The sequence below is a fragment of the Camelina sativa genome, chromosome 20 (genome assembly GCF_000633955.1).
Source record: "Camelina sativa cultivar DH55 chromosome 20, Cs, whole genome shotgun sequence".
In the NCBI taxonomy this organism is placed as follows: Eukaryota; Viridiplantae; Streptophyta; class Magnoliopsida; order Brassicales; family Brassicaceae; genus Camelina; species Camelina sativa.
Window position 1 is genome coordinate 1677475 of NC_025704.1, and position 22257 is coordinate 1699731.

At 31.8% G+C, this 22257-nt stretch overlaps 4 protein-coding genes across 7 annotated transcripts in view; all 4 read left to right on the forward strand.

The window, feature by feature from the left end:
* LOC104768626 (salicylate/benzoate carboxyl methyltransferase-like) overlaps positions 1–1482 on the forward strand; it is a 9554-nt gene extending 8072 nt beyond the window's left edge. The window contains exons 5-7 of the mRNA XM_019242439.1: positions 7–384; positions 498–755; positions 972–1482. Of these exons, the coding sequence (XP_019097984.1) occupies positions 7–384; positions 498–755; positions 972–1337 (1002 nt within the window). The 3' untranslated portion in view covers positions 1338–1482. The remainder of the gene's footprint in view (positions 1–6; positions 385–497; positions 756–971) is intronic.
* LOC104768628 (zinc finger protein ZAT5-like) lies at positions 15057–16647 on the forward strand. Its single transcript, XM_010492645.1, has one exon. The coding sequence runs from the start codon at positions 15388–15390 to the stop codon at positions 16495–16497; it is 1110 nt and encodes a 369-aa protein (XP_010490947.1). The 5' UTR covers positions 15057–15387; the 3' UTR covers positions 16498–16647.
* LOC104772122 (NAC domain-containing protein 78-like) lies at positions 18146–19893 on the forward strand. The gene is made up of 4 exons (XM_010496769.1): positions 18146–18368; positions 18621–18898; positions 19104–19271; positions 19366–19893. Exons 1-4 carry the CDS (start codon positions 18146–18148, stop codon positions 19891–19893), a joined length of 1197 nt encoding a protein of 398 aa, XP_010495071.1.
* The window catches only part of LOC104768629 (NAC domain-containing protein 78-like), a 6669-nt gene continuing 4818 nt past the window's right edge, over positions 20407–22257 (forward strand). The window contains exons 1-4 of one of the 4 annotated variants that reach the window (XM_010492647.1): positions 20407–20847; positions 20947–21224; positions 21338–21532; positions 21823–21964. In XM_010492647.1, the coding sequence (XP_010490949.1) occupies positions 20679–20847; positions 20947–21224; positions 21338–21532; positions 21823–21964 (784 nt within the window). In that variant the 5' untranslated portion in view covers positions 20407–20678. The remainder of the gene's footprint in view (positions 20848–20946; positions 21225–21337; positions 21533–21822; positions 21965–22257) is intronic. The other 3 variants (XM_010492646.1, XM_010492649.1, XM_010492648.1) reach the window with 3 other exon arrangements.

Below are 22257 nucleotides of genomic sequence, written 5' to 3' on the forward strand. Positions count from 1 at the left end.
TCAAAGGCTAAGCCAGTTTTAATTAAGAACACAAAGGAGCTGATGATAAACTTAAACTTTCCTAGATACATTAAAGTAGCTGATTTAGGTTGTTCTTCGGGACAAAACACTTTCTTGGCAATGTCTGAAATTATCAATACAATCAATGTATTATGTCAAGAGTGGAACCAAAACCCACCAGAAATAGATTGTTGTCTAAATGATCTCCCTAATAACGATTTTAACACAACGTTCAAATTCATACAATTCTTCAACGAGAATAACACCACGAGCAAAGAATTATACTTTGTCTCTGGAGTCCCCGGTTCATTCTACTCGAGGCTCTTCCCTCGGGCGAGTCTTCACTTCGTGCATTCCTCTTATGGTCTCCATTGGCTCTCTAAGGTATGATTATTGTTGAGACTTCATTAATTTATAACATTTTGTATATAGAAATTTATTAATTTGATACTTTGAAATTGATGTAATGTTGGAAATATTTGTTTGTAAATTGTAAGGTTCCTGAAGGGCTTGAGGAAAATATGATGAGTATGTACATCCAAAATTCAAGTCCTCTAAGTACATACAAAGCTTATTTAAATCAATTCCAAAGAGATTTCACGACATTTCTGAAACTGCGTGCTGAAGAAATGGTTTCCAGTGGATGCATGGTTCTCACTTTCATTGGTAGAAGTACTATTGATAATCCACTGCATAGAGATTGTTGTCACTTTTGGACATTATTATCCAAAGCTCTATGTGACCTTGTCGTCGAGGTATTCATCTAAATCAAAACATCTTATCGTCTACATAATGGATATTTACTGACGTAGTTTTACATTAATTTGTGAAGAATAATTATGAGTTCAAAATCAAAATCAATTGATAATGTATGCAATGGTCTTTGTACATCATCATATACTAGTGTTGGGTTTTCCATACTCTCAGTGTGATGATCTAACAATTTTGTCATCATATTCTTTTATACAAAGGGACTTGTGAGTGCATCGAAGGTTAATTCTTTCTACATACCATTTTATGACCCCAACGAAAAAGAAGTGAAGGAGATGGTAAAGAAAGAAGGTTCCTTTGAACTCAAAGACTTGGAGACACATGGATATGATCTTGGTCACTGTAACCAAGACGAGACAAAGAGAAGTAAATCAGGGGAAAATGAAGCCAATTACATCAGAGCGGTGAGTGAACCACTGCTCGTGGCTCACTTTGGAGATGCTATTATCAACATATTGTTTAATAAGTTCGCACATCATGTGTCTCAACATGCTAGTTGCAAGAACAAAACGACCGTCAGCATAGTCGTTTCATTGACTAGAAAAAAAACTTTTCTCATGTCCTAAAGTGTAACCTTGGCGAGTCGTGGGGTATATTCTTTTTGAAATTTGAAGTATACTATAGTTTCTAGCTAATTAAGTTTTTTTAGAATAAATATACAGACTAATGCAACCATGACATTGACATTTGTCTAGTGATGCGTGTTCGTGATATCGTTTCTGCCACTATCAGAATTATATGTGAATTAAGAGGTATGGAAGATATGGGACAAAAAGCTATAATGAACAAGAGAACACACATTTGTTTTCTTTTTCTTTAGCCATTAGCCGTGGCCTAGACCACATATTATTTTCCTCTTAAGTCTAAAATGGTTTGGATTGGATAACTGGAAAACTAAGAAAAAGGTAGCCATACGTTTAAAAAAGGGACTCTATTACAAAAAAAAAATGCGAAAAAGTAATATGGGGCTCTAAGTCTAGGTATGGCCCAAAATGTATTGATGTTAGAAACAAATAAATATTAGTATGATGATATAATTGGGGCGTTTATACTTTATTCGATGATAATAATATACGATCTAGTAATGTTTATAGAATGTGTTAATCACTAATGAGTCTCTAATGAGTCATTTATTTATAAGAGGCGTCTCTAATGAGTCATTTATTTATAAGCAAAAATGTCTAAAACCCCACTGAACAGCAAGAAGCTCTTCACATTGACATTGCTCTGGTACCCTACAATTTTTGAACAGAAACACAAGTTAAAAAAAAAACAAACAAAAAGCTTGTTAACTGAGTTATCAATGACGATGGAAATACCTTTGTCTGCCTGATGATCACTTCACTTGTACGTCTAATTCAAGTAATTCTCCATCCTAATATCCCTCTTATGGATGGCCTGAATCGATGCATTTCTCTGAACAGAGTGAGCAGACACTTCAACCCTCTTTTTACCCTTTCTTTTCTTTTTAACCGAGTTATTAATAATGTGACTTGGAACACTTGTATGGTCATTATTGATAACTCGGTTAAAAAGTTATTTATTTATTTATTTATGTTCAAAAATTACAGAGTACAAAAATAACTCGGTTAAATATCAACTAGGATATCTTCTGAGGTTTATATATATATACTAGATAAGGCCCGCGTTATTGTCCGGTGGTAAAAGTTATTTAGAATAATTAAGTATTTCCGTCTCATATATCATTTTAGTACTTATTTAGATTTTATCTTGTAATATTTTAATATTGAATATGAACCTCTCATATATCATTTTAATACTCTCTCAGTTTCATTAAATAAGAGTTTTAAAGCTCTTTTTCTCTATTTTATAATATTTTCTCAAATTTTTATGTATAATTTTTATTAATATAACAATTTTTGACTATTTGAACTATGTAGTATATTTTTCTATTGGTTATAGTTTTATAAATGACATAATATTTATTGTTTATTAATCTTTGTGCTTTTACCTTAAAACTCTTATATATGACAGGAAATACCATTTAAATATCTATACCATCATAATAAACCATATTTTAACTTTAATTACACATTTCATCTTAATGCATAGAACTAAATATTTTACAAATACAATTAATTCAACATATCAAATCTATATCTTAGTAAGAATTGAAAATACAAATAAAATTTAACAAAATATAATTCGCAAAAAAACTGAATCAATATTATTTATGATATATTTGTTATGTTGCTATCTCATAAGTACTAATTTTACTTCATGTCAAAATCAATTTTAAATGAGTGAAGTTTATAAAATAAAAACATATATAAAGATATAGAGACATTCTCATCAAATAACTGAAGATCCATTCCTATAAATTATAATTTATGTTGAACTATCTTATGTTTTAGCATATGCATTACAAAAATGCATGTGTTGAAATTATTAAATCAAACATCAAAAAATTACTAATATTCTTAAAAGATTTTTTTTTTATAATGATACATATTAATATTTGAAAATTTTTAATCTAAAATAAATTTATCCGTTAGAAATTCAGTTTAGTAATCACATTTAACTATTTATTTCATCGTAAAACCATAAATCATTATTTGAAGTACGAAACCCAACTGCAAACCCTCCACTTCATTCCGAGTCTTTCCCTTGACCTTCAAAGACTTCCACGTCATCACCTTCAACGGCTATCTCCTGATCAGCTGTCATCTTCTTCTTCTTCTTTCTGAAATAAGCCTGGTGAATCGTATCAGATTCTTGGTCCCTTGTCTTAAACCTCGAATGCTCTGAAACAAATTTCACTTACAAATGGCTATGACAAAACATTAAGGCTAACTCAAAATTTCTTTTCTTGAGACACAAGGCAACCAATTCTAAAACACAAATGCTGACGGCTTCAAGTTAGCATTGAAATAGCAGCAGACACTTTCTTCGTTGACCCTTCTTCTCGTCTTCTTCTACTGCTTCTAAAAGTCTCTTTGTTCTGCTTCTAAATTGAATCTCTCTGTTTGTTTTTCTCGCAGGCGGATTTGGTTTGTGTATTTGTGCGTTGGAAGATCTCAAATACCGAAGTAGACAGAAAATTAATTCTTCAGAAAGAAAATGAAGAACAACCGTAACGAGAGAGAGAGAGAGAGGACGGTGGTGACTCGGTTTAGGGCCGCTCAACGGTTGCAAACTCGACGGACTTAGCACGCTGCCTTTTCGCCACAGAGACATCCAAATACGACGCAGTCTCCGTACGGCCAAAGTTGACGTTTGATTTTGGAACTTGTATATTTTGTGGTAATTGTGTGGGTGTGGAGTAGAATGTTGTAATTAAACAAAATTTTCTTGGTGACCTCAATTGATTATTAGAAACTTTTTGGAACTTGGATAACAAAATTAACTGAATTAATTTTGTTTGTAGAATATCCTAAAATGAATGTTAATAGAAATTAAATTAGTGACTAACACATTCTATAAACATTACTAGATCGTATATTATTATCATCGAATAAAGTATAAACGCCCCAATAATATCATCATACTAATATCATACTAATATTTATTTGTTTTCATGAGAATATACCCCAATAAATTAGTGACTCGCCAATAGTTTTAATATTTATTTGTTTTTAAGCCGTACGTTTAAAAAACGGGATTACGGGAATCTATTACAAAAAAATGCGAAAGAGTAAGATGGACTTCTAAGTTTAGGTTCTTGGTGTTCGGGTACTCGGTTTGGTTCTGGATATATCCATTCGGTTTCGGTTATTTCGGATATAAGATTTTAGGATCCATTCGATTAATTTACTATTTCGGTTTGGGTTCGGTTCGGTTTTGGTTATTTTCGGTTCGGTTCCGGATATCCACAATAATAAAATTTTTTTAAAATATATTAAATTTGAATAAAAATGTGATAAAATTTTAACAATATTGAAAATATTTTAATATTTGGTCTAAATTTATATGATATCGGTTCAGTTGTGGATTCAGTTTTTTTGTTTAAACGTTATCCTCTTATTAATCTGAAATGCACATATTTATTAAAATGTCTTGGTGGTGTAGTGGTTGTATTCGGTTCTCTAAGGCTGAGAGATCTTCTGTTCGAACTCCAGCAAAAACAGTTTTAATATTAATTTGGTTTGATTCGGGTATGTTCGGGTAACCGAAATTTTGGTTTGGTTTTGGTTCGGTCCATTCGGTTCGGTTAATCTGCCCAGGACTAGGAAATATTACATTTAAAAAAAAAATTATAATAGAATAATAAAAATTATTGTTATATTTTTTTCAAAATTATTTTATTTGAGATAATATTTATTTTTAATTGTTCTGTAAATATATATATGTTTTTTTGAATACTAATTTTTATTTTTGACGTATATTACAATTTTATATTATTTATTTTTTGTATTTGCATCATTATTTTGTGAAATATGAAATAGTAATTTTAATATTATAATTATGAACAAATAAAATTTATTAATTTATCAGCTATATAAATTTGGTTTTACCGACCCGCCAATGTGAAAATTAAAACACACATTTTATTTTCATAGATCGAGTAATATATCTTTATTTTTAAAAGCTCAAATCACAACATATGCAGAAAAAAATCTGTATTTTATTAATCATAAGTGTTATATGAAAATTCCAATCAATTTGTAAATAAAATAAAATAAAAATAATAGAAAAATCATAATTTGAAATTTTAACAAAATATTTGAAATCTTATTATTAAAAAATAATTATATTAACTACTTGGATATAAAATCTTTTTGAATTTCTGTTTTGTTTATATTTTAAGAAAAAAATATTTTGTAATTTTTGTCCATAATTTATTAGAGGGAGAAAATATATTTTTTAACGAATAATTATTTTAAATAAATGGTATGACAATGTAAAATTAAGAAGAAAATAAACTCTATTATAGTAGCAGTTAATTTTTTTTTTAGTTTTTCCAAGTACAAATTAGTTTTGATTTGAATAGATTTCTTTTAATTTTCTAGATTTTTTTTATATTTGATCTGTCAGCGTTTTTATTTTTTAATTAATTATATTTATTTAATTAATTAATTATTCTGAATTAAATTTTTCTAATGGCAATTAAATGTAATTTTTTACACATTTAAGGTTAGTTTAATATTTGTACTTCTCAATTAATATAGTAGGATATCGAAATTCTATTAGAGCAAAATAGTATTATATATCTTTATCAATAAAATTAAAATAATAAAGTAATATTCTCTTTTTTTGGAACACTTGTATGGTTTTCATTGATAACTCAGTTAAGAAGATTTATTTTCTGTTCATAAATTGCAAGGTACCAAAGTAATGTGAAGAACAATCTTGTTGTTTAGTGATTATATCATTTATAGATAACACTAAGATTCAAGAACTTAATGAAAAGTTGGAAATAGTCATTTATTTATAAACAAAAAATTTCTAAAACCCATCAAATGTAACACATTTGTTCCAACTTTTCACAAAGTTCTTCAATCCTAGTATTATCAATAAATGTAATACTCATTAAATGAAGCTCATCAATTACTATGGTACGCTGTAATTTTTGAACATAAATAAATAAATAAATAACTTTTTTAACCGAGTTATCAATAATGACCATATAAGTGTTCCAAGTCACATTTTTGTTTATGTTCAAAAATTGTAGGGTACCAGAGCAATGTGAATGTGAAGAGCTTCTTGCTGTTCATTAGAGACGTCTCTTATATTGATGATGTGTTTTGAATATTGTTGATGTGCGATTTTATTGTGGTTTAAGGACACGCCTCTTATATTCTTGCTGTTTAGTGGGTTTTAGACATTTTTGCTTATAAATAAATGACTTTTCAATCTACATGCTTAAGTTTGGTATGCAATATCTAGCATTAAAAACAAATAAATATTAGTATGATGATATATAATTGGGGCGTTTATTCTTTATACGATGATAATAATATACGATCTAGTAATGTTTATAGAATGTGTTAATCACTAATTTAATTTCTATTAACAATTCATTTTGGGATATTTTACATACAAATTTAATTCAGTTAACGCACAAATACACAAACCAAATCCGCCTGCGAGAAAAACAAACACAGAGATTTCAATTTAGAAGCAGAACAAAGAGAGACTTTTAGAAGCAGTAGAAGGGTCAACGAAGAAAGTGTATTGTGAAGTTAAAAGAGGCCCAATGGGCCAGGAACTAGTAAAGCTCACTTAAGATGGTTTCGTTTGTTAAAGTAAAAGTAATTCGGTTAAGGGTGAAAGTATAAATATAATGTAACGTGTGATGGAAACAAGAGAGATTAATGAGAAAAAGTGTTAAACCTATAATGTAATTCAAAAATTCTTTTAGAATATCTGTTGAAGCCGTTAGCATTTGTGTTTTAGAATTGGTTGACTTGTGTCTCAAGAAAAGAAATTTTGAGTTAGCCTAGATGTTTTGTTATAGCCATTTGTAAGTAAGTGAAATTTGTTTCAGAGCATTCGAGGTTTAAGACAAGGGACCAAGAATCTGATACGATTCACCAGGCTTATTTCAGAAAGAAGATGACAGCTCAGCAGGAGATAGCCGTTGAAGGTGATGACGTGGATGACGTGGAAGTCTTTGAAGGTCAAGGGAAAGACTCGGAATGAAGTGGAGAGTTTGCAGTTGGGTTTCGAAGTTCAAATAAAATACTTGGGGGAGCTGCTTAGCTCATTCGAACCTTTATGTCATTTGTTGTTGAAGTTGTAGCCTGGCGATGTGCTAGAAGAGATCTATGTTTGATCTAGTTGTAATCGTTGCTCGAATTTGTGAGTTACAAACTCTGTAATTCGTTCATTCGTTTCTAATTGCATATTGAAGTTACGTTAGGGGATTATCGTGAATCTATCAGAATCGTACTTCTTACCATATGATGTATTAGAAGTCCCGCACCGGTGACAATAACATAATATGGGCCGAAAAGCAAAAGACGGCTACTAGAGAGAGCAAATAATAAATAAAGACAGTGAAATGCGGCGACGATCAGTTAAATTGGTTAGAAAAAGGGATCTTGTGTTCCATCAGACTGGGAATGATCCACACGTTCAATAAGAACCAGAAAAGAATCAAGCCCTTCAGGTGTTTATATATCAGAACTGGTTTCAAGACTCTTTTATCCACTAGAACTGGATTTGGTCATCTCTTTTTCATCTATGGTACTTGTGTTTTTATGGGTATGCAGAGCAAGAACCCCTCATTGTCCGATGATTATTGAGAGGGAGAATAGTAACAAGAGAAGATACTGTTAAAAAAGGACAGAATCATGTTGTTGTCTCAGTTTTTCTTATGACACAAAAAAAAACAAAAAAAAACAAAAAAAAACAAAAAAAAACAAAACAAAAAGATGTAAAGACAGAACACGATACTTTTTAATCCAACCGCTATTTAAATCTTCTTTGTTCATCCGTCTAACTTCGAAAACGCCATTCTACTTGAGTGGGGAATAGAAGCTGAGATGATGTTGAAATCCTAGGCAAACATTCTAACTCTTTTTGTTTCTCTTCAAGATTCGGGGTTGCCTCTTCAAGATTGGAAGTAATTGTTATGAAGGAGATCTCCACTGTTTTTAAACACTTTGAATTAGCGAGAATGTATGTTACTAGTTGTTTCTCATCTTCTCTTCCTCCATATTCTCTCCATCCAAACATCTCTAGATGAGATGACAAGCATTCGGGAATAGAACTCGGCTGGTTCCAGGAAGGTGGGAGGCACTCGGGGATCTGATACAAATACATTATTCTACATTAAATAAGTTCATCAAACTACAATTTAAATTAAACCACTATATATTAATAACGTTGCGACTATGATAATTTAATAATTTATAGAGTTAATTAATTTATCAATATAATATAAATATAAGTAGAGCCGAAAAACCAATCTGGAACTGAAAAATATATTGATCTATCAAGATATTAATTTATCGAATATCTTGTTTGAAGGGATGAGGGTGCATACCGTGTTGATCATTAGAGTTTTTAGTTTAGGAGATTTTTAAAGCAAAAAGATAAGTGGTTCCAACCAATCAACTGATTCTTCTGGAATAAAATAAAATTCTATGAGCCAAGAAAACTCAATGACGTTAATAACACACTTAACCTGTGGTTAAAAAAAAAAAGAAACACATTAGTTGACGAAGGAACGAGAGAGAGAGAGAGAGAGAGAGAGAGAGGGGATATGAAAAAACTACCATGGATGCCTTTTCGCCACAGAGACATCCAAATACGACGCAGTCTCCGTACGGCCAAAGTTAACGTTTGATTTTGGAACTTGTATATTTTATGGTAATTGTGTGGGTGTGGAGTAGAATGTTGTAATTAAATAAAATTTTCTTGGTGACCTCAATTGATTATTAGCAACTTTTTGGAATTTGGATAACAAAATTAACTAAATTAATTTTGTTTGTAGAATATCCCAAAATGAATGTTAATAGAAATTAAATTAGTGACTAACACCTCTATATATACTTTTTTTTTTTGGGTCAAAAAGTACATTTTGTGTTCTATCCTTGAAGTTCAATTTATTTACATAATTGATCCCTAAAAAATTACACAAAAAAACGATAAGTTAAAAATGGAAATCAAATTCAATTATCTTCATAATATACAAAAATCGAAAAAAAATCAATTATTTTCCTAAATTATCTATACTAAATTGATTTATATTTCCTAAACCAATTTCGGTTATTCATAAAATATCTGTAAAATACCTTTTCTGTCTTCCTTTAAAATTATTTTTTTCTAAAAAATAAACAATTTAATATCACATAATCGATTTAAAAGTTATTAAGTAAAAATTATAAAAATTATAATTTTTCTATACTTAAAGCAAATTCTAAATGAAAATTATAATTTTATATACTTAATTAAAGCAAATAGAATAACATTATATCTCAATGCTATTATATAAAACAAAAAAAAATTATAATTTTATATTTTATCCAACATAATTTTTTTGGTTAGTTATAGAAAACTTGGAAAAAAAATAGCGGGTTAAAATATATATTAAAAAATTAAGTAATTATTTAAAAATTTATTGTCATAATGGACCTTGACCTACATATTCTAATATTAACAAACATTACTAGATCGCATATTATTATCATCATCGTATAAGGTATAAACGCCCCAATTATATCATCATACTAATATTTATTTGTTTTTAATACTAGATATTGCATACCAAACTTAAGCATGTAGATTGAAACAAAAACTTATAAACATTCAGGGGTTTAATATCCTTCTTACGTACTGCCTGAATCAATGCATTTCTCTGAACAGAGTGACCAGAGACAGTAACCTTCTCCCAAGGTGAGCTCATGAAACAGGCCAGCAATGTCAACTAGGATATCATCAAGCTCGGCAAGAATCATGTCCTCTTGAGACTCACGAAAGAGGTGAGCAATATCCACCAAAATTGCATATATCCACCAAAATTGCATCATAAGCCTGGAATTGGATCATACTACATATGGTTTTTTAAATATGAATTACCCTATAACTCGGTTAAAAAGTCTTGTTTATTTATTTATGTCCAAAAATTACAGCGTACAAAAATAACTCGGTTAAATACCAACCATGATATCTTCCGAGGTTTATATAAAAGTGTATATATATATATATATATATATATANGTTTCATCTATTTATAATTAGACACTTTAGAATATATAGTTATACGGTGTGTATATAATCCTTATAATTTTTGACTTATTAAATAAAGATAAGCTCTCTATGAGTAAATTTTTTTTCTTTCATATTAGTATGATACGTATGTGTATATTATACTAGATGAGGATCCGCCCGATGTGCGGGTTTAAAATTTTGTAAATTATTTTAAATTTAACTAAAATATATTAAAAGTTGTTGTACGTATTTATAAATTTTATCACCACCAAGAAAATGTTTATATGAACATATTAAGCCAACTATTTTACTTTCACTTCTACATAGTTTTTTAATTACTAAAATTATTGGTTCAAAAAACATTTTGTATAAAAATCATATTACATAATATTCGAATCAATGATGTATCATCACAATAATGTATGATCACCATGGAGAAACCTCGGCTCTGTCCTCATCTTCCTCTCTTCGGAAGATAATCTTGTGTCCACCTTCTTCCCTTGGAGAGATTACCTTGTGTTCAACCTTCTCCACCATAGAGAGAACCTCAGCTCTGCCCTCCTCCTGTGTGGAGAGAACATGTTCACGTATTTTTCTATCTTAAAATGGCTTGCTCCGACAACCTATGAAAGTTAAAACCTTTTTCTAACGTCACAAAATCTTATGATAGTAACTAATGTTAAATTAATTTTCCAATGTATTCATGGAAGTGTCTTTGACACACCATGATGTAGCCTCCGTCTCTGTAGTGCCTCAACCGACACCTTGCTTAGTGAGCCCATATCTACTCTCAGTCCATGGGCCGCCTTCCTAAGTGGGCCCTACATCTGTTTCCGGCCCGTGGATCTACTCATATTTGATGATCGGTTTGTTGCGTATGAGAGGCTTTATAATTATTTATGACATTCAAAAAACTATCGATCCTACAAATCAACAAATAATATTTTCCTGTGTTTTATCCTCACATGTACAGTTCCGACAATCACTTACAGAAAGGTTACCCATCATGAAGTTCTCTGAGGACCCTTGACCAAAAAATAAGGGTACTTTGGTGATATATGTGACCAAATCAATTATTTGAAACCTTTCCGCAAACCAGGATATCACAATCTTTGAGCTCCTATGGATCTATCAACAACGATTTATGTTTTTCTAATATATCTATCTATGTTTGTTGTAAGCTTGTGTTTGATTAGCCTATTTTATCTATTCATTAGGTTGATGAGCTTCTACTCGTTATCACCCTCTAGGATTGAATGAATAATGGTAACAATTATGTTTGCAAAACAAAAAAAATGATTTATGACCAACCAATCAAGGTTGAGAAATTAGAAGAAAATTAATTTGACATAATTAAAAAAACAATAAAAAATTATAAGCATTGTAATATATGAATCCCAAATAATTCAAAGATGAAAATATAAATTAAATAAAAACATCCAAAAATACTACAATAAATTTTAAAATATAGTATTAGGAAAAGAAGACGTATATATTATTTTTTTTTGGGCCAATATATTAATCTTACTTACCTATTCCCAATTGAAAAGGGGAAAGTATGAGAAAATTTTGGTTTTAAAAAATNTTACCTATTCCCAATTGAAAAAGGAGAAAGTATGAGAAAATTTTGGTTTTAAAAAATAAAAAAAAATTGACCTTCCTATTAAAACAAATTTCCCAATTAAACAAAGTTGAAAGCAGTATTTTATAATAAATTATTCAAATATGAGACGATCTATATTTATATAGAAGTGAGTATTTACAAAATTTAGAATTAATAATTAACTGTATAATTTACTCTTAATCCCTTTTCTATTTTTTGTTTAATTAATAAATTAAAATTAAAAATAAGTAAATAATATTATAATTTCGAATTTTATGAAATATATATAGATATAATCTCCTTATAACTATTTTAAAACTTTGTATTTTTAATAAATTTTGTAATTTTTGATAATTATCTTTTTACATTATTAATATTTTTAAAAACAAAACATTTTATTTTTCAAATTTCTCTTATTAAATATTAACTTTTACACATGTCAATTAAGATTGAGAAATTAGAGAAAATTAATTTGACATAATTAAAAAACATAGAAAATTATAAGCATTGTAATATATGAATCCCAAATAATTCAAAGATGAAAATATAAATTAAATAAAACAATCTAAAAATACTAACTTAAAATTAAAAATAAGTAAATAATATTATAATTTCGAATTTTATGAAATATATATATATATATAATCTCCTTATAATTATTTTAAAAATTGTATTTTTTAATAAATTATGTAATTTTTGATAATTATCTTCTTACATTATTACTATTTTTTAAAACAAAAAAAATTATTTTTCAAATTCCTATTAATATTAACTTTTACACATGTCAAAATCTGAGATTCTATAATTTTTGATAATTATATTTTTACATTATTAATATTTTTTTAAAAAATATATTTTATTTTTCAAATTACTCTTATTAAATATTAACTTTTACACATGTCAAAATCTGAGATTGATAACTTGACACATGTCAAAATCTTGTTAATGGCTAACTTTCAAAACCCAACTTTATATAATAAGATATATATCAAGAAAGATAATATTACTGTATTATTTTAATTTTATTGATAAAGATATATAATACTATTTTGCTCTAATAGGATTTCGGTATTGAGGGGTTAATTATTCTAAAACCAATATGTGATTTTAGCAGTTAATTATTGGTTGTCTAACATCAATATATTTTGGGCCATACCTAAACTAAGAGGACCATATTATTCTTTCCCATCTTTTTGTAATAGTCAAAGAACTCTCCCACCACCCTCTCTCACTCTAATAATCAACTACAATCAAACAAGAACAAGATTGTGATTAAATAAATATAACTTAGTTGATAGCAACTAAAGCTTGTAGTAACGTTTTTATATTAATATTGTTGTTATCTTATAAACTATAGTTTAAATCTGGTAATGTGACTTAAAGTCATAACTCATAAGTTATGATAATGACATATATGTTTACATGCATGCAGCCTATTTTATCTAGTCGGTACTTTTCCCTCATCATTGGGATTAAACAATAAATTAGCAACGCTCTTTTCCGTTAGCTAATTAATTTAGCTACCAACCAAGTCACCTCTGAATAAGTAGACTTCATATTATAAGTATATTTGCTAGCGTCAATTTAACTACATATATATATACACATTTTAAAAAACACATTTTTCCATCTTAAATTTTCAAATAATCCCCACATATCTTTGACAATTATATATATGTCGTCATTACTACTCACCAATATTAGAGTTTTTGTAGAATTCTTAAGTACTTTTAAAAAATCGATCGACAGAGAGCTAGACAATTGTATATATTTTGATAATCGAGTGTATATACTCAATTTATTCTATCGTAAATAAAGTAGAAAATAGAAAATAACTCTTGAAGATACGATGAGCTGCACTTGTTGATTGTTTGGTGCTTAATTAGTAATATTCTTGACGTGGAATGGGTGCTCTTCACATCATGCATACATTAACGGAATCTGTATATACTTCCATCTGCACATACACACGCCAACAAGTGTTTATTTATGATGTAAAAAATAAAAATTGTATTTATCTCTCTACTTCGTGTTCCATACTTAGAAATGTGTTATATTCTATATTCTGAATTTCTGATGGAGGTAATTCTATTTAAAGAAGTTATAAAATATATTTACCGGCTTAGTTGTAATATGTATTATTGTCACTACTTGTATTATTGACTTATTGTGTCTAAAGACTTGCTTTGAAGTCTTATCGTAGCGTCAAGACAAGTTAGTTGGACACCAGAGGGTTTTTGAGTCAATTTTACAAAATTTTGGATAATCAAAATATTGGTATTTCAAATTAATGTATATACATTTACGTATAGATATGTACGTATACCGTATACGTAGAAATAAAATATACGAAAAAATGAAGATGGAGTGGAGTAATGGTAGAGAGAGAGAGAGCCGTAGATTCCGTGAGAGACAGGCTTGCATGTATGACTCCTTCCTACCTTTCTCTTAATCTTTTGCATATTCACCATTCTTTTTCTTCAATTTTACCTTTTTAAAATATTTATTTAATAAACATCACTCAGCAGTCCACACAAATGAAAGTGAAAATGAAATTCATATTTATAACTAGAAAAATCAAAATGTGATTAAACGAATCTCATTTTAGGTTGGTTTAATTTTTGTAGCTGTTTATAGTGAATTCGTGGTGAACATATTATAATAATGAAATTTAGGCGAATATTAATCATCTAAAATTGTAAAACTAATAATATTTTTAAATAATTAATAACTAAAGCTAAAAATATAATGTTGAATCATATAATTAGAAATACGTTAGTGATATTTTTATCTCTTAACATTCTTACATAGCTAAAATTTGTTAAAAATATTACTCATCAATGAAACTAATTTAAACCAACAAAAACTAATTAAAGAAACTATTTTACATGTGATCACACCCCGAATAAATCGTTATACAGATTAAAAAAACGGGATAACGAGTGGAACAAACATATATTACTAAAGCAATTGTCTAAAATTATACATTTTTCGTTGCAAATGGGTTACACACACACTTCTTTCTCTCTCTTTATCTCATTGTAATGTGATTAGTTTGCCAAGTTGGGCAAATGATAGAAGAGCGACAATAACAGAAGTACTAAAATTTAAGAGGCTACAAAAGGACAAGTCCAAACATATTCACACACTTAAAAAGCTTTCTCTTATATTTTTGTTCTATATGTGTGGTGTCTCTCTTTGACTCCTCTCTTCCTAAATCACTCACTATTTATGTATCCATCTCTCCACACATCTCTCTCCATCCCACACACATCTTCTTCTTAACACATTACTATATATGCATCTCTCATCCTTAGCTTCTTTATAATCAGCAACACAAATCCTCTTCCCTCCAGCTGATTCGATCTTAATCTTTGATATTGAATTTCCGGCGAATGGAAGCGTTCGAAGAGGCCACAAAGGAGCAATCTTTGATCCTTAAAGGGAAGCGGACGAAGCGACAACGTACACAATCTCCCATTCCTTTCTCTATCGCCCTTCCTATAGTTTCTTCCTTGGCACGTGACATGGAAGGAGAATCCATTGATCTTGATTCCAAGGACAATGCTTTAGGAAACGATCAAGGAAACCACAAAAAGGATGGTATGATCACGTCTTCATCTTCATCAGCCTCTTGGTCCTCACAAAACAATCCAACATTGAAGACCGCAGAAGATGAGGAAGATCAAGACATAGCCAATTGTTTGATTCTCCTTGCCCAAGGACACTTTCTTCCCCACAACAACAACCACTTAACAAACAGCAACAACAACAACAACAATAACACGTATAGATTTACCAGCAGGAAATTTCTAGAGACTTCTTCTTCTAACGGTGGTGGTAAAGCCGGTTACTACGTTTATCAGTGCAAGACATGTGACAGGACCTTCCCTTCTTTCCAGGCTTTAGGTGGCCATAGAGCTAGCCACAAGAAACCTAAAGCCACCTCTTTTTACACCAACCTTGACCTCAAGAAGAACATTTATGCAAACGACGCCGCTTCACTCGTCACAACCACAACTGTTTACAATAACAACAACAAGAACAATAACAATAGATCGCTTGTCGTGTACGGTAAGGCAAGTAACTACAATAAGGTTCATGAATGTGGAATCTGTGGAGCCGAGTTTACGTCCGGACAAGCATTAGGTGGCCACATGAGACGGCACAGAGGTGCAGTGGTAGTCACGGCGACGGTAGCCCCGATGGTGACGGTGGCCACGACTGCGGCCAACACGGAGCTATCACTGTCTTCGATGTCGTTCGATCAAATATCGGACGGTCAGGACCATCTAGTGATGCCAGCGAAAAAGAAAGCAAGGAAGACGGTGGTGTCACTGGATTTGGATCTGAATCTACCCGCACCGGAAGATGAGATTCGAGTCAACGGATTCAGCTTAGCTTCAAAGCAAAATCACGAACAAGAACATCAACAGAAGAAGCAAAGAGAAGAACCAAAGTCTCTTGTCTTGTCTGCTCCTACTTTAGTGGATTGCCACTACTGAATTTATTATTACATCATTATTTAACCCGAGAAAGAAAATTCATTTTTAAAATTTTTGGTTTATTGATCATTCATTGTTACTCTATCAAACGTGTATTTTTTTTTTCTCTTGTCTAACCAATTCTTTGCTTGTTCAAGACTTGCGAGACTCTTTTTATTTTTATTTATTTTGGTCCTTTTACAGAAATACTAAAATATAAGCAATTCGGTAGTTTCGATTTGTTGTTACAAATTAAAATTGTATTAAAAAAAAAAAAAACTGATGTCACGTTTAATACTTTTGATCAAGAATTTATTTTTCTCTCCCCAACGAAAAAGTAAAGTTCATGAAGAGGGCGTGACGATTTCTTTTCCCTGCAGATGAAAGAAAAAGTTCTCATTTCTGTCGACAATAAAGTTTAAATTGAGAGAACAGGGGAGAAATCTAACACATTTATGTGTGTTTTAAATAAATAAGCGTTTTTTTTATTCCCACTAATGATTTTGATTCCCATAATGTTGATGTCATATCTATTCACATTCTGTTTACTTGCAATGAATGTTTTTCCTTGATTCCAGGATCTCCACTGAAAGACAAATCTATTATTATTTTAAAACCTAAAATTATGACTTTCAACTCTTAAGAAAATTTTCTTTAAAAAATAAAAATAATACACAGCCAACTCTTTCAATTCTCTTAAATATTGGTGGTAAAATCACCATAAAACAAAGAATCATCCAGATTCTTAGGTAACCTTTTTTTTCTTTTTTTTTTTTAGGTAAAAAAATATGTGTGAGTCTGAGTGTATTTATAAGCTAGGGTTTATGCGAATATATTGTTGTTTCCTATTCCTTTTTTCCTTTTTTTTTTTTGTGGATTAAAGTTTCCCTTTTCCTTTTTATAAACAAAATTTCCTTTTTTCTTTTTCTTTTTTAATTTTCTTTTGTTTATGACAAATTTTATTTTATTTTTGTTGCAACTATACTGCAATTAAAAAAATATAAAAATGGAATTTTTTATTATAACGGGTAAATTAGTTAAATGATTTAAAATTTGTATTGAATCTGTCCTAATTTATTGTGTTGTTTAGCACTTGAGCCCAAATATAAAGGCCCAGGTACAACAATTGGAGAGATCATCTTCTCTTTGGCGGTTTGGGGAATCAGGTTATTTTTACCAAATAATAGCATTGGTCTGGTCAATGTCTGTAAACTGTCTCTTCAAAATCTTCCAAATAACAAACTTAGGTGTGATAATAAATCTGATTTTGTTGGCCCCTACTCAAATATCTCTTCCACATCTTCGCAATGTATTCAAAACGTGTAGTGTTAGCGTGACACTTGACACAATACGTACAATTACATAGAGTAGTGTTAGTTCTTTTTTTTTTGAGATACCATAAAGTTAATGTTTTATTTACCGCACAAAACAACTCTTGCAACCCAAAATAATAAAAAATAAAAAAACTACTGAAACCGAACGACAAGAAATAAAAACCCAATCTCGAAAAAAAAGTTGTTTATAAAAGGTATGGAGTCAGAAACTAAGTTTCTTGCGATCTAAGGTACTCTTTTCTTGGACTTTTCAAATCATTCTTTCCTCTGTCAGTCAAATCAAGAGAAAGAGATTGGGAAAAGTGATACAAAAACACAATTACGGTTTCTCGTTAATGGATCGCGACTCCAAGAAACCTTATGGAGCTTTGCCGGCGCCAAGGGAAGTTCAAGTGAACGCTGCAGCAGTGACATCTCTCGCTCCTGGTTTCCGATTTCATCCAACCGATGAAGAACTCATTACCTATTACTTGAAGAGGAAGGTTCAGGGCAAATCCATGCGTTTGGATGCTATTGGAGAAGTCGATTTTTACAAGCACGAGCCCTGGAACTTACCAGGTAAAAGATCTTCCGCTGTTTCTTGGCTTTTTGATTCTCGAGTGTTAGATTTCGTGTCCTTCAAGTTTGTGTGATCAGTGATATAACTTTACGAGCAGGGTTTTAACTTGATGTGTTTTGGGGATTTCAGTCGCTTTTGCTATGCTTACTTGAAATCTGAAACACATTACTCGCATATTCATGCTGTGGAATTGGTTGCTTGTAACTCAAGAAATGTAGTCTTTGTTTTTTTTGTTGTTGTTGTTGTTGCAGAGCATTCGAAGTTGAAGACAAGGGACAAAGAATGGTACTTCTTCAGTATCTTGGATAAGAAGTATTCAACTGGTACTTGTGTAAAGCGAGTTACAAAGCAAGGCTACTGGCATGTCACTGGAAAAGACAAGGAAATCCACAGAGGAGACGGTGAGGTGAGCATTGCAATTGGTATGATGAAGATTCATGTGTTTCACAAGGGGCGTTCTCCATACGGTCGGCGAACTAATTGGGTGATGCATGAGTATCGCCTCGCTGAAAATGACGAAGGCCTTCAGGTACTATACATATTCTCTGTATTACATTCTTTTGAGTTGACTGTGTTTCAGGATCCTTAGAAATGCTTTCTTATGCTTCTTGAATTGTTTTAGACTCTTAAGGTGGCCACTGCTTATATATTATATAGTCTCTCTCTGGTTTTCTTATTGTGTTGAAGGACACTAGAACTGGATTATGTGACTTTGTGTTTATTATGGGAAGCAGGTAGATGCGTACGTATTGTGTAAAGTTTTCCGCAAGCAAAACCCTGGGGAACCTATTGAAAGCAGATATGCACCATTCGTAGAACAAGAGTGGGATGATGATGGTGAAAGAGCTGTGAGCCCTGTTCCAGTTGTTGTGGATGCCAATAGAATCAACGAGACTCAACAGGTTTTTGCTTCTACAAACTCTGTTTTTTTTTTGTTGCCGTTATGGTTTACATTGCAGCAAACGTGAACCGTAAACCTATGAAAACTTTGTGTAGATCGATGACAACAACAAGGAACTTGATGATAAGGCACTGAAGAGATCACCAATATTGCCTCATTGTGACATCGACAAAGAAGCTCCATTGTCTTTATGTGTCCTCAACAAACAAGCTCCATTGCCTCTCGTCCAATACAAACGCAAGCGCCGAGTCGACTCTAGTGAAAACCCCAACAGCTCAAGCCAAATGACTCAGGACCACTGTAGTTCCTCCACAGCAACGATTGTTGACACTAGTGCCGCTGAGCCTGAGCCGCTGACAAACTCAGAACAAGATGCTATAAGTGTGCTTAAGAGCGGCTTCGGCAGTATGATCGAAGATCTGGGGAACAAACAAGAAGAAGCAGTAGCTGAAAAGGTACCTGCAACAACAAGCTCCCTCACCAAGAGTATCCAGGATCTGATGAAAGAGAAGGACGAGATGGTTGTGCTCAGAGAGACGCAAATACGTGAAACGATAGAGGCAGAAATATTGATAAACTATCTTGAAGATCAGATTAAAACGTTGCGTAAAGGAGGAGAATGAGGAGCTGAGGAAGAACAAAACTAACAAGGGACAAATAGGACAGATCACCAAAAACCACCTAGTCATGTTTCTTCTTTCTCTTGTACTTCTTTCGCATAGTCATGTGAAACTCTATTGCACAATTAGGATCAAGTACTCTGTTCAACGGTTTGCAAGTTTATCATCTAAAACAAAACAAAAAATAGTTACCAAGATTGAAACTTATCATATTATTAAATGCAAAATATAAAATTACAAAATTGATGTATATATTTAGTAATATTATGATCAGTTGGATTTTGTATATTTGAGTAAGATATTTTGTCAACGGAAAATAAATAGATTGAAAAAACAGATAATTGCCATATCCCAACGACCTACCCTCAAGTCATGTTTGGTTAGACTGTTCTAGAATCAGAAAATATTAGCTAAGGTGTTGACGTGTCACACCTAACTAGATTAGACCGTCACTAAATCGAATATCACCGCACCGTCACTTAACATTCTCTCCAATCTCTCTCTCTCTAACCTTCGTGGAAGATTTTAAAACCTTCGCTGCGTAATTTCTTCCTTTTTCTTTTACTCTTTTTTTTTTCTTTTTCCAAAGGTTTGGTTTTTGCTTTTGCTTATTTCTTAATGGCATCATCGTGATCGATTCATCTCTCTCTCTCTTTCTTCTCTCCTCTCTTCTTCAATTCTTTTTAAAAACCCTAATTTTGCGATATCTTAATTTTATTATCTAGTCTCGAAATCTGCACCCCACCGGATAAAAACCCTAACTTTATTTCTGGGTTCAACCGATTTTGATGGGTCGTGACTCAGTGACGACGTCGCTTGCTCCTGGGTTCCGATTTCATCCTACGGATGAGGAACTCGTTCGTTACTACCTTAAGCGTAAGGTTTGTAACAAACCCTTTAAGTTTGATGCTATCTCCGTCACCGACATATACAAATCCGAGCCTTGGGATCTACCAGGTTTACTCTCTCTCTCAATCTCTCTTCTTTTGTTTAGATCGAATTATAAAAATCTAGAATTGTGATTGATTCGATTGATTTTTGTGTGTGTTTGTATAGACAAGTCGAAGCTGAAAAGTAGAGACTTGGAATGGTACTTCTTTAGTATGTTGGATAAGAAGTATAGTAATGGTTCCAAGACGAATCGTGCGACGGAGAAAGGGTATTGGAAGACGACTGGTAAAGATCGGGAGATTCGTAATGGTTCGAGAGTCGTGGGGATGAAGAAGACACTTGTTTATCACAAGGGTCGAGCTCCTCGTGGTGAAAGGACCAACTGGGTTATGCATGAGTATCGGCTCTCTGATGAGGACTTGAAGAGAGCTGGTGTGCCGCAAGTAAGGTTTTTTGAGTTATGGGTTTTGTTTTGTTTTGAAAGTTTTTATCTTTTAATGCTTATGGATTGAGTTATTGACTTTGTTGAGTCGTTTTGTTTTGGTGGTGTGTGGAGAAGGAAGCATATGTGTTATGTAGGATATTTCAGAAGAGTGGTACTGGGCCTAAGAATGGGGAGCAGTACGGTGCTCCGTTCCTTGAGGAGGAGTGGGAAGAAGATGCAATGACGTATGTACCTGATCAAGATGCTTTTAGTGAAGGATTGGCTGTTGATGACGATGTCTATGTCGACATTGATGAAATTGATGAGGTTTGTGTTACAAGTAGATATAGAAATTATTTCTCTTTGTGAATACTGCAAATGCAAAAGTGATGAGAGGATTGTTTTGTGTTAGGCATGAACACTAATAGCGAGTGTTGGGTGCCTTTTGCTTACTTCTGGAATAGTATACCTGTTTATATTTAAGATGAGGGATGGGATGTTAGTTAGTAGGTCCTGGCATATTCATGATGATTTACATCTTTACATCTTCTTATTGTTTGTATTCGTTCATGATTTTATCTTTTGCGTGAGCGTCTGAATTTGGTTTCCTTTCGCAGAAGCCTGAAAATCTGGTGATCTATGATGCTGTTCCTATTCTACCCAACTATTGTCATGGAGAATCAAGCAACAATGTTGAATCAGGCAATCACTCAGACTCTGGAAATTACATTCAACCAGGAAACTACGTTGTCGACTCTGGTGGCTACTTTGAACAACCAATTGAAACTTTTGAGGAAGATAAGAAGCCTATCATACGGGATGGTAGCATACAGCCTTGTTCTCTATTTCCGGAGGAACATATTGACTGTGGCGTGCAAGACGAGAATGCGGTGAATCTGGACTCATCCAACAATAATGTGTTTGTTGCTGCTGATACATGTTACAGTGACGTTCCTATTGATACTAACTATTTGCCTGATGAGCCGTTCATGGATCCTAACAACAGTCTTCCACTCAACGATGGTCTGTACCTGGAAACGAATGATCTCAGC

Coding starts and splice junctions, on each gene's coding strand:
- LOC104772122 (XM_010496769.1), top strand. CDS start 18,146: ATGGATCGCGACTCCAAGAAACCTTATGGAGCTTTGCCGGCGCCAAGG. Junction 18,369..18,620: donor CGAGCCCTGGAACTTACCAG/GTAAAAGATCTT, acceptor TTGTTGTTGCAG/AGCATTCGAAGTTGAAGACA. Junction 18,899..19,103: donor AAAATGACGAAGGCCTTCAG/GTACTATACATA, acceptor TATGGGAAGCAG/GTAGATGCGTACGTATTGTG.
- LOC104768628 (XM_010492645.1), top strand. CDS start 15,388: ATGGAAGCGTTCGAAGAGGCCACAAAGGAGCAATCTTTGATCCTTAAA.